The 18,743-nt window shown below is 42.6% G+C and overlaps 1 protein-coding gene across 1 annotated transcript in view; it reads right to left on the bottom strand.

Annotated features, from left to right (window-relative positions):
- Positions 1-18,743, bottom strand: part of Mettl24 (methyltransferase like 24) — a 109,729-nt gene that overhangs the window by 43,385 nt on the left and 47,601 nt on the right. The window contains 1 exon segment of the mRNA XM_052164303.1: positions 11,311-11,539. Within this exon segment, the coding sequence (XP_052020263.1) occupies positions 11,311-11,539 (229 nt within the window).

The following is an 18,743-nucleotide window of genomic DNA, read 5'->3' as shown; positions in this document are numbered from 1 at the left end:
TCGTTAGCCATTCCAAAATTAATTGTACTGAACAGTCCGGCTATAATTGGTGTGTTTAGGATGCTCGGGGGAGTAAAAATAAGAGCTGCCTTCACAAGATGTAAGCAGAGGCAATACATTCTTAAATAAAACATGCACAACTCTAACAGAACAGATGGACAGGAAGGATCCCAATTAAAAATCTTGAAAGTAAAAAGTTATATTTTCTAGTAAAAATATCAATAAGTGGTACGAACTTTGTACTGGATATGGTTTTAAAAGAAAGTTGGAAGCTGCTACTAAGGAATTCACTCAGAGTATAACAATAAATGACATTTTAAAATATGAAAAAGCAACTAAGAGAGAAAGAGGGTAGAGAGAGAGGCTCCAGAAGACATGTATAAGTAACTTGTGGAAGGACGTTAGTTATCAGTCTGTTGCTGGAACAAAACACCTGGGGCAAAAGGCTCGGAATGAGAGAGGGTTTGATTTTGGCTCACAGTGTCAAGAGTTCTGAAGTATGGTTGACTGGACCCCCCATTGCTTTTAGGCCTATACTGAGACAGAACTTCAAAGAAAGAACAGGTAGCTGCAAAGGCTGCCTCACGGTCTGCAGCAAGCAAAAGAGAAAGACACTGACAGACCAGGGTCCTAAACGCATGTCCAGGGCGAGCTCCCAGTGGTTTAGCTCCCTTCTACGTGACTGTGCCTCGCAAAGGTTCCATCCCTCCAGGCAATGCCAAGCTGAGAACCGAGCCTGCAGCACGCCAGTCTTCGGGAACATTCACAAGGTACAACATCCAAGAGGTGCAGTATAGAGTCTCTCTCTCAGTGACCCATTCTCCCTAGAAGCAAAAGACCTCCCCAGGTTCTCATTGCTTTCCCAGAGAGGCTAGGCAAACCAAAACTACTGTGTGACCTCTTCAAAGCCTACATACTCTTCTGTGCTTTTCCACACACATATATATATATATACAGTGAAGTCTCTTTCTATATATGTATATGCACATATACATGTGTGTGTGTGTCTTTTTTATGGTATAACTAATATGCAGTGAAGTCAATTATATATGTACATGTATATATATTAGTATAAATAATATACAGTGAGGTCAATATATTCATGTGTATATATATATATATATATATATATATATTAGTATAACAATTATACAGTGAGGTCAATATATACATGTCTCTGTGTATATATATATATTAGTATAACTAATATATAGTGAGGTCAATACACACACACACACATATATATACACACACACACATATATACACACACATACACACACACACATATACACACACACACACATATATACACACACACACACACACACATACACACACACACGCACACACATATATATGTGTACAATTTTTTACTCATTCAGATTCTAGAAAAATAAAAGCCCTATCAGCTAGTGGTAGAAAGTCATAAGTCATGTCCTGGTGCCACTGAAATAAGGACATAGAAGGATGGAGGAGGTCACAGGGGACTTTGAGGTGTGTGGATGTTCTGTATGGACATGTGTTGGTGGCTTAATGGGTATTCAGGAATGCCACAAGTATATATATATATATATATATATATATATATATATATATATATATATATATTTGTGTATTTGTGTGTGTATAATATATATTAGTATAACTAATATGCAGTGAAGTACATTTCAAGTGTACAGCCCAAAGACTTGTAAGTCCCCTTGTAAGTGCCACTGCAGGCGTGGCCTTTGATGTCCTGTGCTCAGACTCTGTCCAGTGTAGAAGAGACCCTCCTCCTGGCTGCTTGCAGATCAAGATGTTGAACTCTCAGCTCCTTCTCCAGCATCATGTCTGCCTGGATGCTGCCATGCTTCCTGCCGTAATGATGATACTGTAACTGTAAGCTTTAATTAAATGTTTTTCTTTACAAGAGTTGCTTTGGTCGTGGTGTCTCTTCACAACAATAAAACACTAAGACACAGGGTATGAAAGAAGAAGGGTCTGGGGTCCCAGAGTCCTTCCAAAGGCACACACCTAACCCTGAAGAACTCTCATGTCATCTTCTAATAATACCATGGACCAAGTTGTAATACCCACATTTCAGAACTGAACTATCGATCCAACTCAGCTAGAAATCGCCAAACTCTTCCAAAGCGGCCACATTTCCACCAAAAGTACCGGAGGGTTCCCGTTATCTTGTGCCTGCATTGCTGCTTCTTGTCAATCTCTTTTGCTTTGTGACTCTTGCATAGCACCTATTTCAGCTCTAACTTTCGTTTCCTTGATGACTAATGGTGTTGAGCATCTTCTTATGCATTTTCACCACTAAATATCTTCTTAAGGAAAATATCTGTTCAGATCTTTGCTCAGTTCCTAGCTGAGTTGCTGCCTGCATTTCACATTTCATGTAAAAATTCTTTGTTCATTCTGGATGTAAGTTTTGAAATCTGAAACATTTGTGGTAAATATTTTATCTTAGGTTTCATGTTCTTAACAATGTCCTTGGGCGAGTAGAATATTTTATCTTCATGAAATACTACCTTTAAAAAATGTTTTATTGCTTACACTTGCTTTTTCTCTTAAGAAATGTTTGCCTAGGTTGCAGAGATGGCTTGGTGATTAAGAGAACTGGGTGCTCTCCAGAAGACCACAGGTTTGATTCCCAGCATCACCATGGCAAGTCATAACCACCCTAATTCCAGTTTCAGGACATCTGACACCTTCTGGATTCCTCAGACATTGGGCCTACACATGGTGTGCAGACATATATACAGGCCCAAACCCATACACAAAAAATTTAAGGAAATATTTGCCAATTTCAAGGTCTTAAACATCTCCAAAAATTTCATAATTTCAAAATCTCCATAAAAGTTCATGTTTATGCCTCTATCTTAAATTAATGTCTCGACTTTGTTTAAAGAAACCTCATTTCACAATGGGTGATGGTCAATGCAGACCCAAAACTGGCCAAGGTGTCAAGTAGAAGTGGCCATGAGCACCTATCAGTGGATAAATCATGTTTATTAACCTACCCTGCATCCAAGGTTCAGGGAACATCATGGAAGTGTGGACAGAAAAGCAAAAGCATAAGAGAAAGAGAGCTGTGAGGTGCTAACTTCTGGACCTGGCATCGCTCTGTACATATAAACTCACAGCAACTGTGGTCAGCTGCATAAGGTCAAGCCAGTCAGAACTCTAACATGCAGTAGGGAGGGTTCTCCAAGGTCCTGTACTTGGTAGGTGACCTCTTGATAGCGATGGCTGCAGAAGGAGGGAAAAATCACTCTCCTGTGGGGACATGACCGCTAGTAGGTTGTCCATGCTTCTCTGGTTGGCTCCTCACTGGACTGCATAGGCACACCACTAGTGGGACTCAGGAGGTTATCAATAACAAGGTTATCAATAACAAGAGCATAGGGTGGGAGGGGCAGCGTAGGGTGGAGAGGGGGCAGTGTAGGAGCACTAAAGGAAGGTGGAGGGTGTGATCAAAATGTATCGTATAAATGTTTTCCCATACAGGTAGCCAATAGTTCTGACATCTTTTATTGTAAACACTATCATTTTCATTGTTGAATCGCATTAACACTTTGCCAAAACCCATTGTATGTATGTATTGTATATGTGTGTATATTGCATCTTTGGTTCTATTTGCAAGTTCTCTTGATAGTCCGATTATATTTACCCATCTATCTTGAATCAACAAAATACTATTTTGATGGCCTCAACTTAAATTTTAGAATCAACTAGTATAAGTCATCCTTCATTCTTCAAAACTGGCAGTTTCTTTGTCTTGTGACTTCCTTTGACATATAATATTGGTGTATATATATATACACACACACACATATAATGCATATGTGTATAGTGTGTGTGTGTGTCTGTGTGTGTGTGTAATAGCTCCAGGTCAGTACATAAAGACTTACCCTGTACTTTTTCATTGGGGCACCCCCACATGGTGGATCCCCCAACCTCATAGTGCTACAAACAGGTGATCTTGTTCACATGGATGTCTTCACATACTCGAGAACCTGAGATATGGGCTCACAGAAGCAGTGTGGGTTTGCCCTTGCCAGCCTCTGCGGCAGTAAAAAACGGTACCAGTTCACGTTCCTGCTGCTTTGTGGTTGATGGCTTGATGAGACAGTCAGGTACGGTTCCATTTTGCATTTCTCTTAATACGAGCAAGCTTGAGTCATTTTTCATGAGTCCTCTGTACCTTTTCTGTGAACTATTTCTCATCAGCTGCTCTCTGTTTTCCTTTTCTTTTTAGGTTATATGACTTTTTTTCTTTTCTTTTTTTCCTTTTTTTGCAATGGGTCAAATCTAGAGCCTTAGGCATACTTAGTAAACTATGTCGCACTGCCTATAAGCTCTACAAATGGTTTTTGTCTCATTTAAAAAAAATCCTCTAAAGCATTTTAATACTTTATTATTTAAAAATGCAAATAAAACACATTAAAACCCCCCAAATGACCAGATCCAAAGTCTATTTCTATCAATGAACTTTCTACATGCTCCTCACAGACATTTGGAAGCTGACTGCAGAATAGGAAGGAAAGGAGATTTATTTGATATTCAGAGCCCATTTTCTCTCAAAAAGTGCACACCGTAGAAGAAAATGATGTTCTGAAATGAATAGCATTCTCTCATCTCGAGAAGGCAGAGACTACAGTCCTTCTAGAGCCCAAGGGGACACTGAGCCAAAGGAGTGGCAGGAACAGGGACCTGAGTGGACAGGGAGGAAGCCCAGTCACCCAGAGCCATCTGACCAGACAGCCCAGCCCCGAGGTGGACATCCGCTCGTGTGAAACAGATTCCAATTAATTCTCGGTGGCTTATTTATTCTCTTTGAAGCGCAGTATTTACTTTCTACACAATCACCCAGCAAAGCTGTTCAGTGCCCCAAGGCAGCAAACAATAATAATTCTTGTTCAACCACATCTGAAGGACCAAGCGCCCTTTAGTTTCACACACAGCTTCCATGAACCTCTTCCCTGAAATCAGGAGTACTTAGCGATGTCCCAGTGAGTCTATGCTATATTCTCCCTGAAAACAAAGAAAGGAAAACAAACATTTCCCGTATGATTTTCTTAACAGTTACTGAAAATGTGGATCACTGTGCTTTAAATTCACCAAGAGAGATTATGTAACACACATGTGCCAGGCTGTTGGCTGGGAACTGCCACACTGTGTTCTCAGATCTAATTCCCCACCCCACCCCCAAAGCCACACTTTATTTATGTCATTGCTTTTTACAGATGGTCAAACCGAATGCCAAGAGATCAGGTACTTGTCCCGCACCATATGCCAGCAAGCAGACTTTCAATTCAAATCTAGATTAAAGCCTTCGCTGAGGTGAGCACCTTGGAAGGCGTCTTCTCCTGCAATCAACAGCATGGTCAGGCCTGAAGGACGTAATAAAGAAGATGTATGCTGGAGAACCCATCCACATCCTCAGGACAGCAGTTAGGGGTTATTAGAGAGATATGTTTTGTCTTTGTAAGATTGATTTGTTTGCTTGGTTCCCCCTCTTCCCCCAGTGACTGGGGTTGTCAGGGGTGAGCTAATCATCTGCTTGACTAACAGCTGTCAGAAGAAAATCCTTTTCTGTGCTCCGTTACCGTGGTTGCTAAGGAGCCCAGCCAGGGAATGGATGATTCCAGGACCATAAAGCCTGGGCAGGGGGGTCTACTCTGTGGTCTCCAAGGCTCTCATGTCTGCTGGGGCTGGGAGTGACATTGGTACCACCCCCTCAGGGACGGGGACGCCTATGGCCTCAGCTCTGTTTGTGGTGGCAATCATGAGAGCATCCAGTCAGTCAACCAGTCATCGTTGTGTGATTCCGCCAGCTGTTACACTGGTAGCTCTATTTTGATTATCTCATGGCTGCTCAGGGAGCCTCCTGCCCAGCTACAGGTGACTGAGAGGGGTTTCCTTCCAACAGTATAAGCCAACAGTAGCTTTCGTGACTACTAGTTTTGGTGGGGGAAAAAATGTCATTTAATAAGAGCCTTTCCCGGCACTCTAAATCAATTCTTGAAAACGTTTTGTCAGCCATTGACATCATCAGATGATCGATCAGTGGGTCACAGCCACTCCAGAAATCATCCCCAAACCGTCAGTCAAGTTGGGCACTGATTGTATGTTTGTGGTTGTAGGCAGAGGGCGCACACATGGGTGAGCAGCTACAGAATCTGGAATCTGCCTGCTGCTCACTGCTCTAGCCCAGATCCTCTTCCTGCAGGACCCTACTGAGCTCAACACTCAGCATTCTCAGGGCCTCTTCTAAGTGGTCCTGTGGCCTACCTCATGGGTCTTTATCATGCATAGAGTGGGTTGAGCTGGTAGCACAAAAAGCAGACAACTGTGTGGGCCATCAGCCTTAGGCTTCCCTGAGTAGTGACTAGAGGGCGACAGATGAGTTCCCGAGAACAGCCCTGAATAGCCTGGAGAGATCTATGAAGGCATGCAGAAGGAGAACTGACACTCTGGAGACTGTAAAGGTTGTAAAGAGACAAGACAATGCAAGGGAAAGACTAAGGAAAACCAAGAGCTCCAGCCACAGCAGTCCAAAGCCAGGGAGAGTTGGTGTCTGCTTGCAGAGTGGCAGAGCAGAAAGCAGAGAGCAGAGGTTCCCCACCCCCCAGGCTCAGAGCAGGCACTAAGAGAGCTTCAGTTTAACAGCCGCACTTTCCATCCAAACACGGCAAAAGAACCCTCGGCTGGCTGGAAGCAATAAAGATTGTAATTTATCATGACCAAGCTGGGATCATCTAGGAAATGCTGTTTGTGATAAAGAGTATGGCGGGGGTGGCGCGGAACGCCACACAATAAAATGAATAAGAACAGAATCCTCGGGTTTAATCTTCAAACAGTTTTGAAAAATCCACAGATTTAGTCAACAGCAACTACCATCTCGGCCCAAGCTAGACAGTAAATCATCCGGAGCAAGGCTGGATCCAGGTGATATACTCCCTGGCAGACGAGGCTTCTGGACCACACGGTTTTGCTGACATAGCTGCTTCTGCATGATGCCCTGCAAAGGTTTTTCTTGATTTATAGTTCGGAGTTAAAATTAGCAAAGAGTTTTTACAGCAGCACAAAAGCCATATGCATCTTCCTGTCACAATCTCCAAATACTGCCTGCATTTGGCTCTCACATTCCTTGCTTGACTAGAAACTAGGTTTGGACGCAGAGAAGAAAAGAAAAGAGAAAAACAAATGAACGTGGAAATCTTTGCAGAAGTCTAGGAGATATTTTAAAGTCTTTGATGCATGGTTTGGCCTCTATTGCCACTCCCGGATTCAGTGGACAAAGAGGAAGTACTGAAACCTTCAAGTGTCCCGCGCCGACTCCCTCTCTCGCTTCAGCCTTGTCCTATTTATCAATGTCTGCACTCACGCAGAGAAATGAAAACAGACTCTGCTCTCTGCGGGCCACAAATGAGGTTTCCTTTTATCTGGCATTGCATAGCCCCTAGAAGTGTGTTTCTAATGAAAGCAATCGCTCACTGGTAGTTTAGGTTTTGTTGTTTCTGTTTGGGAGTACTCACCCAAAGAGTCTAAGACCTCTTCCATTCTTTAACAATAAATAAATTAAAAAAAAAAAAACATCAAATACATGCCTGGCAGCTCAGGCAGAGGCAGAGGCAGATCACTTTCATTGTTATTAATTTTTTTTTTTAAGAAAAAGAAATCACCATAGGAACAAAGCAACCCTTTAAATCATCTCGTCTCTGTAAGTATCCTTGTAAGCGCTTCTGCTATCCAGGGGCAAAATGTTTCCCACGAGGACCTCCAGCATAAAGGTTGGCACACTGCAGCTCCCAGGGGCTCCACACAAGCAATTCAGGTCCGAACCTCCTTAGCCCAAAGCATACACTTTATAGCAAATGTGCTGGAATAAATTATGTACACACATCGCTTTTTCAAAGCCTTATTTTCTCTTCTCATCTAGCAAATCTTTTTCTAGAACGTTATTGGAAAAAAAAATGCAAAAGAGCGTTGACTTTAACCAACCTCCTTTGCCTGTTCAGTCTGGTCTCAGAAGACTGAGGGCAGACAGGGCCCGGAAGTGACACAGAGAGGGGCAGCAAGACTCTTGACTGAACACAAAGAATCTCCACTCTATGAATAAATCTAGACTTGAATTGGTTTGCAATTTTTTCAGCAGTAAAGAAAGGCAGGCTTTCAAATATAGGAGCAGAAAATGGAATCATCGAGACTAGAACTCTGAAACATGCCCCTACTTCTCACGCTTCTTAAACATTTAGTAGCACAAGGGAAAAAAAAGTTCGGTTCACAGATTTCACTCAAAATATTCCAGGCAGGAGGCATTAAGATTGCTGACTGTGGGGGCTGGGTACTGGTGGTGGCAGAAGCAAAGCATAAACCAGTTTCTAGTCCCACGTTAGTGAAGGATACATTCTTTGAGGCTGTTGTTGAAAAGGCCTGGACTGTGTGATTAGAAGGAAGGCCGCTGGCTGGGTCAACATGACATAGGTCATTCAGAAAGAGGAAACCACAACTGAGAAATGACCCCGCCTGTGGGTCAGCCTGTGGTGCATCTTCTTAATGGACGATTGGTGTCAGAGGGCCCAGAGCCCCTGTGACGGTACCTTTGCTGGGCTGGCGGAAGCCAGGAATCAGCTCTCCTTCTCCATGCCCTCCATCTGCACCAGCCCTCAGGCCCCTGCCTTGAGTCCAGGCTGTGAGAGGAAATAAACCCTTTCCTCCCAACTTGTTTTTGGCCATTGTGTTTTATCATCGCAATAGAAATACTAACTAACGCAGGCATTTTTTTTTTTTTTTTTTTTTTACAAAGAAGAGGTGGAAGGGTAGAAATAGGAGAAGAGAAGAGAAGAAAGGAGAGGAGAGGAGGGGAGGGGAGGGGAGTAACAGGGAAAGTCTTTTTTATTAAAAACCAATAAACCAATTAAAACGTAAAATCTCCCACACCTTGCCTCACAAATGGACCCTTATTCTGCTGTCTTAAATTCCATGGCACCTAAGACTGGGAGCCATAGGTTAAGATAGGCAAGGAGACCAGGAAGGACAACAGCAGTCAGGATCACTCTTTTAGCATGTGCTCAGACACGACAGTTAGCTGGGTTACGTGATGCTAGAACTTGGGTTGGAGGAACATTGCTCAAAGAGTGAATTTCTTTCCACCGTCCCTCCATAATGGAGTACTCGCGTATGTTTTTACATCCTTTAACATAATCACATAAATTGTAATATGCACGATGTCCATTCGATTTTATAAAGGAGATTTTACTCAAAGCGACATGTATTTTCTGCTCTTGGAGAGGCAATGTCTCGTCGTATGGTACAGAGTTTCAGTCGTATGGTCACCAGCTCCTGAACAAGGGATGCACAGCGTGGTAACAATATTGGTAATAAGGTATTATATATTTCATATCGCTCACCAAGAAGTTCTGGAGTCTTTTTGCCAATCACAGTTGGCATCTATGCAGATTAGCTTGATCTGGTGATAATTTTCACCTCAAATAAGTATGTCCAAATAAGTATGTCCAAATACCATATATATATGATATATAAATATAATATATATGATATATATGATATGATATATGTGATATATAAATATAATATATGATATATAAATATAATATATATGAGATATATATCATATATATATAAAGCACACAATCTCTGTCAAGTATATGCCAATAAACATGGAGAAGTAAGCATGAGAGACTAGAGAGGCGACAATGAACTACATTGCTTTCAGATCTTTAAATTAACTTTTGTAACATAAGATCAAATTAGGTAATTTGGAACGAAAGAGTCCCTGTTGATTGATTATCCGTGAAGCTTGGCTTCTTGCCACTCATTAGACTGATCTCTTTGCCAATAAGATACCCTCCTGCTCTCTGGAGCCTTTCCCCTTGCACATCCACATACACCTCTGGCAATGAAATCGTTGGAAAACTCTTTTGGAAATGGTAAAGTTAAATATCAAAAAATTTTCATACACAATTTACAGCTCTGTTATTTACATCTCCTCCGTAGCTGTCCTTGGGGATTCTGACTTTATAATACAAGATAAGAATTTGATACCTAAAAACAAATAAATATACTTGATTGAAAGGTATATTTTTTAAAAGTAATATTCATTGCATAGTTAGCATGCATTTTTCTCTCATGGTTAATTATTTTATTAAAATCAACTCTAAAACATCTCAATGAATGCCAGGCCAAACTGGTTAAATGGGCCACGCTTAATTAAAACTCTGAGAAATGCCACTGTTGTTTTACAAGCAGATTTCAGGACATGAACTTTCCATTGGTTTCAGAGAAATGTATTTTAATCCCATTGCTTTTTAACACAGGTTTTGAACATTTGTATTATTTCTCCACTCCCACCAATTCTTGGTCATCCTTTTTTTTTTTTACTGTTTTTTTCAAGGTTAATTTGTTTTAGATGCCATGTACAAGACTATATAGCATTTGTCTCTGTTCCTGGCTTACTTGACAGACCATAATATACTCAACTCCATGACTGTTATATGAACTGCTTGGCATTTAGGGTTTTCTGGTTGCTAATCAGCACATTCTATACGAATGCTATATGCAACTATACTCTACTTTTTATACACTTGTCAGCTGATAGATACAGGTTGTTTCTATACTTACACTACTGTGAATTAATAATCATGGGCATGCTAGTAGATCTTTATAAACATTATTCTATTTTCTTGGAATATATTCCCTAAAAATGAAAATTAACATTTATATGCCAATTCTCTTTTAGCTTCTTTGTAATTAAAATTAAAATAATATGATCATAGTTCAATATTACAGATAACAAAAGTTAGTTCTATTTTTCTGTCACTTTTTATAGTTGGAATTTTTTAAAATAAATTTTTATGAATTGCTTGCAAAAAAAAAAGATTTTGTCTCAAAATAGCAAGTGCCTTTCAAATCATAAGCATGAACAGGACAATTTTTGTATAATCAGGGTTCAAGTAAGCAGTTTACCTCTCTGGAAATTTTAGGAAAACTCCTAAGCAGGATGCTGAAGTCTCTGTCAGACGCTGGCTTTATAGACTTTTATCTCAGCTTGACCAAGACTTAGCAGTCCTTAGCAACAACAAAAATCCTCAATTCAACCTGAACAGCCCCGGCATTACCAAACCATCACCGCTGCAGGTCAATTCTCTGAGTAACGTTGGGAGACCAGCGAGGTCAAGAAACCAAGTCTTCAGCTTTCCAGTGCCCCACGCTCCTGGCCTCCATTTTCATTTTCTCAAACTGACGGACTCATTCACTTGACTGAATTGTGAAATCAAATGAGATGTCTCACCTTGTGATGCCCAAATTCATTCAAAATGCTCCCCAGCTTTCTGGTGTGGCTGTGCGGCTTCTGAGCAGCCACCGCTGGGTGCGGATCCCGCCAATCGATGGACAGGCGGTGGTGCCAGAGGCGCTGGCTCTCCAGAACGTGGGCTGACCTGATGCTGGGATCAAACCGATGCACTTCACAGCCACCATTGGCCATGCTCACCTCAAAGTGTGTGTCATCACTCCCCAGCCTGGGGCCAGAGAAAGAAAAAGTAGGATATAGATCAATGTGCATGTATATATAATGAAGCAAAGTTAGATGAACAAATTGACAACCCAACGCCTTCCTAGTGACATCATGCTTTCTGTTTTTAAAACATCAGATATGTATACATTCAATGAACTTTACATATGCATGCTACACACACACACACACATCTCATTAACTTCTAGAGATTAACATGTTTAGTGGTTTTTCTGTATCTTTCCAGAACTTTTCTAAACATAGACAAGGCATGGACTCTATTCTAACTTATTAGAAGCACATGCATCTAGATGTGTGTTGATCATTACATAATATAGATATGTTATATAACATTTCAGATGATCTGAAACTATTTGTCATTTTTATTAACTGATCTTACTTTTGCTCAATCTATTTAGTCTCTTTCTTAGCAGAGAATTATACAATTTCTCTATATTTTAGTCTATAGCTATGGGAAAATAATCCTTAGAAGAACAACTTATAGAAAGAAAGTATTAATTCTGGCTCATGGTTTCATCCTGTCACAGAGATGAAGGCACAGCAGAACAGCTCACATTGTGACAGGCAGGAAGTAGAATGGAACAGGAACAGGAAGGGTGCAGGGGGAAGACAGAGACCCACAGGACACACCCAGATCTGCCTTGCCTTCCACAGTTCTACCACCTCTCAACACTTGATTCACATCTTGAAGTTTTAACTTTTTTTTTTTTTTGTGGTTTTTTGGATTTGGTTTTTCGAGACAGGGTTTCTCTGTATAGTCCTGGCTGTCCTGGGACTCACTCTGTAGACCAGGCTGGCCTCGAACTCAGAAATCCACCTGCCTCTGCCTCCCCAAGCTGGGATTAAAGGCGTGCGCCACCATCACGCAGCTTGATTCTCATCTTGAATCTATCAGTGGTTTAATCCGTTCAGGCCAGAGACCTATAATATCAAAGTACCTTCATAGATACCCCTAGAGTTGTGCTGCACCAATCCCTGAGGTGTGTCTCAACCCACTCAAGTTGACAAGATTAACCATCACAATTAGTGTATATAGACTATCAAGTAATGGGGTTTCACTGTGGCATTTCCACACAATTTAATTTTAGTACCTAAATATGTACTATGTCAGGAAATCATAGGCTGTGCTCATTAACCTAGTGTGTGCAATTCTGCCTTTTGTGCATTTAAAACAATGCATTTCCCAGGCTTAGTTTACACTTATCAAGTTTCACGGCAGATGTAAAAGGCAAGAGGGAAAGCCAAGGTGCTGGGCAGCACAACCCAGCGAATAGAGCCACGAGAGGGATCCGTGTCTGGCATCTCCAAAGCACATGCTCTGTGGATTCTCTCCGTCGCTGCGGGTGACCTGGGACGTGGAGCTCTGAAGGACCATTCCTCTCAAAGTCTGGAAAGTTGTCACGTTTTAGAGAGTGAGGCTGCAGTGACGTTTCTCATTCCTAACTCTCCTGGGCCCAGACAGGTGACAGATTGATCCACAGTGCTGTCACAGAATGCTTTATGCACTGTCTCCAGCTCCCAGGATACACAGCGGTGTTCAGAGGCAGCGCAGAACAGCCTCCACCTCCCTGACTTACTCCGGTGTGCAAATCCTATTTATAGGATTTTTATTATAAGCAAGGAAGCCACTGGCATGAGGACAGATAGAGTGTAAGTGTCCTGAGCTCACAAGGCAGTGATAAGGAAAGAGAATTTTAAATAGTTATAATAACACCTGTTATTAATATGAACAAATATGAAGGTAAACCATCTTTTACTGTTATTTAACTGCAAAGAAAATTTGCTGTAGACATGTTTACTCAAGAGAATTATTTTCGTTAGGGTTAATCCATAGAGCACAGATGAGATGTACGACTTCCATCTCGAGGTCTACGGTGACCGTCCAGTTTCCCTGCTTCGGTCTGTGTTGCAGGCATTCACACGGGTAGAAGGGGGAAACGGTGGCTACGTTCTTTTCCTGAAAACTGCACACATCTCTCCCACCCACGGTCACTGCTCACAGCTAATCACAGGGCCATTGAAGGTTCAAGAAAAGCTGCGACCTCAAGCTTTTCCACCAGTGCTCCAGTTCCTGAATAACAATTAGAAGGCTTTTTATTTATGAATAAAGGCCTGGGTCATAAACTAGATTTGTTCCCCAACTAGCTCGTAACTCCTATTATCCCATTTATGTTATGTCTGCCACATGGCTAGTTTCATACATCCTGCTTTGTCAGAGTCGGGGGTGGGATCTTCCTGCACCTGACTAACTCCCTCCCAGGGTCTCTCTCTCTCTCTCTCTCTCTCTCTCTCAGCCTTATGTCCCACCTTCTAATCCCATCTCAGCTTATTGGCCATCAGATTTTATTTGACAGGTGATGATTCCACACAGCACACTAAGGATTATCCCTACAGAAAGTCGGGAAATACAGGAATACCCACCGTGGCTGTGTGTTTTCCTAACTTCATAAGTTATGTTGCCGGAGGAATAACCGGAGACTGGACAGTGGGGGACAGTTAGCAGCCTCCACAGCTCCTTTCTAAAACACTGCAGCAGTTAAGTTGTTCATTCAAAGGCAGGCCTCTTGTTAAGACTGTCATCCTCCTGTAAGAGGGTGAGGTTATCCGATTAACTAATAAATATCATCACACCAGTGCTGGGATCTTAGGGCACACTGAATTTTTCAGCATAGCCAGGCTATCAAATCTAAAAGTTTTTTCCGGAGAAGGGGAGGACTTATAGGGCTAAATTTCCAGAAATAGACTAGACTGGAATATCAGGGTAGCCACATCGGTCCTCCCTCTCTGATGTCTCAGAGTAAAGCAACCAGGTTCCCTGCATGTAGCTGCATGAGGGCTACACTAAACACCTCTAGGATGTTCTCTCCACAGAGAGTCACCTTCTCAATAATTTCCTGGTGGGTGGCTCTAAGAACTCTGGAAAGAGAAGTGCTTTTTTGGAAACTTGTATGCAAGTGGTCTCTGGACTAACTACGGGTATGTCAACCGTATGTATTGGTGACCATGAGCTCTTATATACACCACAAAAAGGCAAAAACGGAACAGATTGTGGCAGGTCTTTGGTTAGTCTTTAAAAAACAAACAAACAAACAAACAAACAAACAGGATTGAATATACATGTAAGTGGGTGTTATATACCCTGAGAAGCAGAAGCTTGGGCCCTAAGGACATGAAGCGATACTCAGGAGCATTACTCAGAAGAGAAAGACAGCCTGAAGCAGGATGAGATAGCCCATGTCAACCACCTGGAGGGGGTACAAATTGAATGGTCCAATATGGTGTTGACAGGATACGGGGAAATTGGAACAGTCAGAGATTGGTAGCAGAGGTGTAAAATGGCATCTATTCAAGATAATTCACAAGACGTAGGCTCAAAAATTATACCCCAGTGTTCATCTCAACGTTTATAATAATTCAAAAGGGAGTCAAAGCGACGGCCTCACCTGATGGGTGACGCGACAGAATTTCCATACAATGGACTAGGACTCAAACGTAAAGGGCATGGTGTACTGACACACGCTGCTGTCCATGAGCTCTGAAAACATGATGTTAGAGACAGCACATGATCCTGTTTACATGGAGTGTCTAGATAGGTGACCCTGTAGACAGGGTCTTGCTCATGGCCAGGGGGTCGGCAGGAAGGGGCAGAACAGCTGGGGGGTAAAGCCTGGAGGGAAATGGCGTGATGCTTATTAGGTCCAGGACTTAGGGGGACGAGAGAGAAAAGAAAATGTTTTAAACTTAAGGGTAGTGACTTCAAGAAATCCCTGATTTGTGTATTTAAGAATGTGAGCTAGATGTAGATAAAGCTGTTAAAAAGATTACACACACACACACACACACACCAATAAAAATAAATCTAGAATACAGATGGGCAAAGGTCTCAGCCCTCATCAATGAGAGGAGAGGAATGGAAAAGCTAAGAAATACTTTCCTCCAGAGTGGGAACACAGCAGCAGCAGGGTCAGGAGAGGCATTCCAGCCTGGTGGCAGAATCTATAAACTAGATCTATAAACTGCCAATTTCTCTCTCTCTCTCTCTCTCTCTCTCTCTCTCTCTCTCTCTCTCTCTCTCTCTCTCTCTCTCTCTCTCTCTCTCTTGTGTGTGTGTGTGTGTAGGGTCTGAAAGCACAAAGAGAATAGTTAATAAAATAGTTTGTAAGTATCGATTTGTGTGCCAGTAACATTGCAAATTTCCAAAAGTTCGTTTAAAACATAGAGCCAGGCCTAGGGGATAGGCCTTTAATCCCAGGGTGTGGGTAATAGGGAGGGCGGAGGCTTGTTGTGAGTTTGTCTCTAGCTTGGTTGGCATGGGGTGTTCCTGACCAGCCAGGGCTCCATAGTGAAACCCTATCTTTAAAAAGCAAATAAAATCCATGTATTTTCAGAACAGTACCACTCCCAAAAGAATGAAATGGATTTTAGGGAGCACAGGCATGCACATCACACACACACACACACACACACACACACACACACACATCCTCTATTGACATATATAGCATAGGTATTACACATTGCAAAAACATATCCTAGACACAATGAATATCTGTGTGCCTATGGTATTGCCAGACAATAGACAGGGTGTCAAGGAGTAAGTATCTAGAAATACTGAAAGCCACAATCCTCCCCTTCCCCATTCACATATCCTATGCTAACACCTTTCCTTCTGGCTCCATTCAACCTCTGGGAAACGAACGGATTTGGCTGTGAGGCTCTTTCATTTTTCTTGAAATGCTCCCAGCCACCAGAAAATGCAGGTTTCCTGTCCAAAACACTGGCTCGTGTTGCCTCGCCGTGTGTGACTTAGGAAAGCTTCTCTCTTACACCAAGATATTCTGTCTTGAAGCGAGTGGTATAATTTAACTCAGGGTGAGGGAAGATGGAGACAGCAGGTCTCCGCCTCCTTCCTCTCCCTTTCATTTCTAGGGGCAGTTCTACCCTAAAACACGGCCACTGGCATGACAGTCAACTAAGTGTCTTCTCTCTGGTCCTCTCATCCCCTGTCCTCCCGCCACACCCAGACAATCACCTCGCCAGTCTCGACCTTGGAAGACTTGCAGGGAAGAACCGGACTAAAGTTGTAAGGTATAAACTATCCTCTGAGCCTACGACCTGTTCTGGTTTTGTACGTTTTGGTGTGTTTGTTAGTTTTGCTTTGTTTTCCATTCCTCTTCTTTTTCTTCTCATCAGTGTCTGTCTTCCTTTCCTGTCCCTTCCTGTAAACTCATTGGTCTCCTCTCCACTCTTTGAAAACTAACAAGGATCTGAGTTTAACTTTTTCATAATAGCACACATTGGGCCAGACACTTGTCTTCATAAATCCACTATGGGGTATGAAACTTTGACATCCAGCAGAGAAACTTCAGGCTGAGAGAGAGATAGTGTGAGGGTGAAGGAGAGGTGGGGGAGGCAGATCAGACACAGAGTCATCAGCCTTTAGCTCCTGACGCCTGGATTCTGTGCTGGGATGGTGCCCACAGCTGCATCTGTACCTGTGGTTTGCCTGGGAACCCCTGGGCCCAGCAGATGGCTTCCTCTCAGCCCTTCTCTGGTGTTCAGATACACATCTAGATGTGGAGGCCACAGACTCCGATCCCCCACTTATTACACATCTGCCCCAACACTCCCAGACACTGGTAACCCAGGGCCAACCTTCCCTGTAGTGGTTCTTCATGTCAGAACCATTGCCTGCGTGTCTCCTCTCAGCAGCAACTGAGATGGCCAACAGCCATCTGCTTGTCCTGTAACAAGTGCTTCATTAGAACAGGAGGGTCACCTAGGTCCCAGGCCCCAAGTCACAGCAGTCATCGTCCTTATACAATCCAAGTGTCATTCTTCTACCACAAGTAACTTCTTTAGATTCCAGTGTTCTTTCTTTTATTTTTCCTTGTGTGTTTGTGGGTTTTTGCTTTTGTTTGGTTTGGGTTTGGCAGTTGTTTATGTATTTTGTTTCGGCGACAGGGTTTCATCTGGGAACAGGATCGGCTGGCCTCGAGCTCACAAAGATCCCCCTGCCTCTGCCTGCTGAGTGACGGATTGAAGGTGTGTGCCACTAGGCCCAGCTAGATTGCAGTTTGTAATAAAAGCTTTCATGGTTTTCATCAAATATTGACCCCTATAATCTATTCATTTCTGTCTCCAGTGTAATTCGGAAGATCTCGTTGGCTTTTTGCACAGCTGATTTCGAATGTAAATGAGAGGCATTTTTTTTCCCCTCTGTGTAATAATCTGAAATCTTGCTGCGGAACTGTCTTATCGAACAGCTTGGAGGCATAAGGGCGGGGAAAGAATTTCAAAACACCCCCTAAATAACTTCCCAAGTTTTATTTTATTCAGTTATATGCTTTAAATGAAATTATTGTGGAATGTAAAATGTAAAGCAGTTTGCAGCCAGGAAATAGGACGGAGGTGACACTGCCAATTTGCATGCTGTACCATGCAATTATGTTTTTTCTGACCTACTTTCACACATTTTTAATGTGACATGAAATAAAGTCTGCTGTCAGGACTGCCCATTCTTCCTATGACCTTGAAGCATATCTGGGGACTTCCCGGAAAAATCTCAGTTCTTCCCATTGGGCTGTTAAGCTCCTGTCTGACTCAAGCTCTGTGCGACGCATAGCCAGCATCTCCTTCTCATGCAAGCCATGACATAGGCACTATCATCACACCAACCCCACCCAGACACCTGTAATACACCTCCATCTGACACATTTGTGAATATTTCATTAACTTCACACTTTTGTTTGAATTCTTTCTTTAAATCCACAGTGACTTTTTTTTTTTTTTGACACAGGATCTCAGGAATCCAAGGCTGGCCCTGAACTCTTTATATGACTTTGAACGTCTGACCCTGCCTTTGCCTCCTGAGTGGTGGGATTCCGGGTGTGAGCCACCATGCCCTGCTTTTGTAGAGCTGAGAATCAAGGTCAGGGCTGCATGCACGCTAGGCAAACAGTCTAAAACTCAGCTGTATCTCCTGTCCGCACCCTTCTTCTAACAGTTTGATAGCCATGACTGGGTCCCCTCTTCACTAGCTCCTTTGGGGATGTCTCCACCCCCCCATCCCAGATGTCTGCGCCCTCCCATGACCACAGCGTCTGGAAGATGTCTAAATGCGGACAGCGGGGCAGGAGTACACGGACTGTGGGTGTGGCTTGGCACGATGGTGCAGGTGGTCAAGGGTT

This window comes from Apodemus sylvaticus, chromosome 19, assembly GCF_947179515.1.
Source record: "Apodemus sylvaticus chromosome 19, mApoSyl1.1, whole genome shotgun sequence".
Classification (NCBI taxonomy): Eukaryota; Metazoa; Chordata; class Mammalia; order Rodentia; family Muridae; genus Apodemus; species Apodemus sylvaticus.
The sequence above is the reverse complement of the archived record's forward strand: the minus strand, read 5'-3'. Positions and strand labels throughout refer to the sequence as shown.